General features: G+C 34.9%; 1 protein-coding gene across 1 annotated transcript in view; it reads left to right on the plus strand.

Moving 5' to 3' along the window:
- Window positions 1–2210, plus strand: part of LEPR (leptin receptor) — a gene marked incomplete in the record, with an annotated part of 93473 nt that extends 91263 nt beyond the window's left edge. The window contains 1 exon segment of the mRNA XM_019646760.1: window positions 1021–2210. Coding sequence (XP_019502305.1) covers window positions 1021–1848 — 828 coding nt within the window.
- Window positions 2211–2216: the final 6 nt, after the last annotated feature.

The raw sequence follows: 2216 nt of genomic DNA on the forward strand, positions 1-2216 counted from the left end.
TATAATATTCAAAAGTTCAATTAATATGTATGATATACCAGTTGAACACATTTTCTATAGCACTTCATTTAGTTGTCAATTTTTCAATGTGATTTTCTACAGTATTCTTTACTTTGCATTTATTTTCTCAATATGTTTACATTGTATGAGTTGAGCGTTTTGCACACAGATTCTTGATTTGTAGCTGCTTGACAGGCTTTTTTGTTGTGCTGTAACCATCATTCTTATAAAATATATGATGTGCATTTGTTTTGTGTCTTTGTCTTCATTCCACATGTCCCATAATATATATTTTTATATAATTTATAAGGAACAGTAATTTAAAAGTTTGTGATCATCTCTTTCACCTTCATTGTTTTCAACAAATAGGTATTCTTTGTTCTTATTTTCTGATAGCCTAAAACAGATTCTCAGTATGATGTAAGGCAGATGAGTTCTTAATAGTCAGTCATAAGTATTTTTTCCTTCATATCACATCTTATGTCATGGAGTGGTTATTTTAACTATCTTTGGAGAAGTTTTTGCTCATTTGATTTTATCTCAATTTACTTTTTTTAGTTGAGGTTTAAATTTTCAGTTTGGGGAAATCTAATTTGCTATAAAATATTACAAATTCTTCAGAAGATAGTACTTTTTAATGACAATAATGACTCTTTATTGAGAGCTAAGCACTTTCAGACACTATTGATTTATTCCTCGTCACAATACCATGAAATAAGTATTGAACACACTTTTACAGGTGAAGAAACTAAAGGGCAGGAAGGTTAATGTACTGGTCCATGGCCGCAGAAGTGGAAGGACTCAAACCTAAATCTATCTCATTCCGCTTTTGAACACTATCTTATATACTGCTTCTCAATTATGACTTTTGATATATCTGTTTCAGTCCAAAACTAGTTCTTTGTGGTTGACTTATGTCCTTTAGCATTAACCTTTCACACTTCCATTTCTGCAAGCATGTCATAGTGAAGCAAAAAAAAATTAATGCGATTGAACATTAAAATGTATCTTTTCTTTTAGCCAGAAACGTTTGAGCATCTTTTTATCAAGCATACAGAGTCAGTGACATTTGGTCCTCTTCTTTTGGAGCCTGAAACCATTTCCGAAGATATCAGTGTTGATACATCATGGAAAAATAAAGATGAGAATGCGTCAACAGCTATGGTCTCTCTACTTTTGACAACACCAGATCTTGAAAAGGGTTCTATTTGTATTACTGACCAGTGTGATAGTGCTAACTGCTCTGAGGCCCAGAGCACCAAGATAACCTGTGAGGTTGAAAGCAGGCGAGAACCCTCTGTTAAATATGCCACTCTGCTCGGCAGCTCCAAATCAATTGAAATCGATGAAGAGCAAGGGCTTATAAATAGCTCAGTCAGCAAATGCTTCTCTAACAAAAATCCTCTGTCAAAGGATTTTTTCTCTAATAGCTCATGGGAGATAGAAACACAGGCATTTTTTATGTTATCAGACCAGCATCCCAATATAATTTCACCACACCTTACATCTTCAGAAGGCCTGGATAAACTTTTGAAACTTGAGGAAGATTTCCTTGAAGAAAATAATGATGAAAAATCTGTCTATTATTTAGGGGTCACGTCAATCAAAAAAAGAGAGAGTGATGTGTTTTTGACTGATGAGTCCAGTGTGCTGTGCCCATTCCCAGCCCACTGTTTATTCACTGGCTACCGAATCCTCCAGGACAGTTGCTCTCACCTGGTAGAAAATACCTTCAACTTAGGAACTTCTGGTCAGAAGACTTTTGTAGCTTACCTGCCTCAGTTTCAGACTTGCTCCACTCAGACTCAGAAGATAATGGAAAACAAGATGTGTGATCTAACTGTCTAATTTCAATCAAGAAACATCTCAGATTATGCTATAATGAGTCATATAAAGTGTAATATATTCCACTGTAGTTGTGGATAGGGGAGAGAAAAGAAGACTGAGTCAAATTTGAAAATGATTGTTCTAAAATTAAAGGCATCTGTCCTCACTCAGTAATACAAGATAGAAAAAATGTGAGCAAGCCTTCATGAGCCTAGCAATGTAGATGGACTCTTCTAATGATTCTTTAACAACTACAGTGGGAACGTCTCCAATGACTTGTTTCTAGCTAGAAATAAGCCCAACAAATGTCATTTGTGAACATGACACCTGTGTAGAAAAAGCTAATCTTCTGAATTACACCTATACCTGAAAGAAGACTTCAAACTGAC

This window comes from Hipposideros armiger, unplaced genomic scaffold, assembly GCF_001890085.2.
Source record: "Hipposideros armiger isolate ML-2016 unplaced genomic scaffold, ASM189008v1 scaffold_106, whole genome shotgun sequence".
Lineage (NCBI taxonomy): Eukaryota > Metazoa > Chordata > Mammalia > Chiroptera > Hipposideridae > Hipposideros > Hipposideros armiger.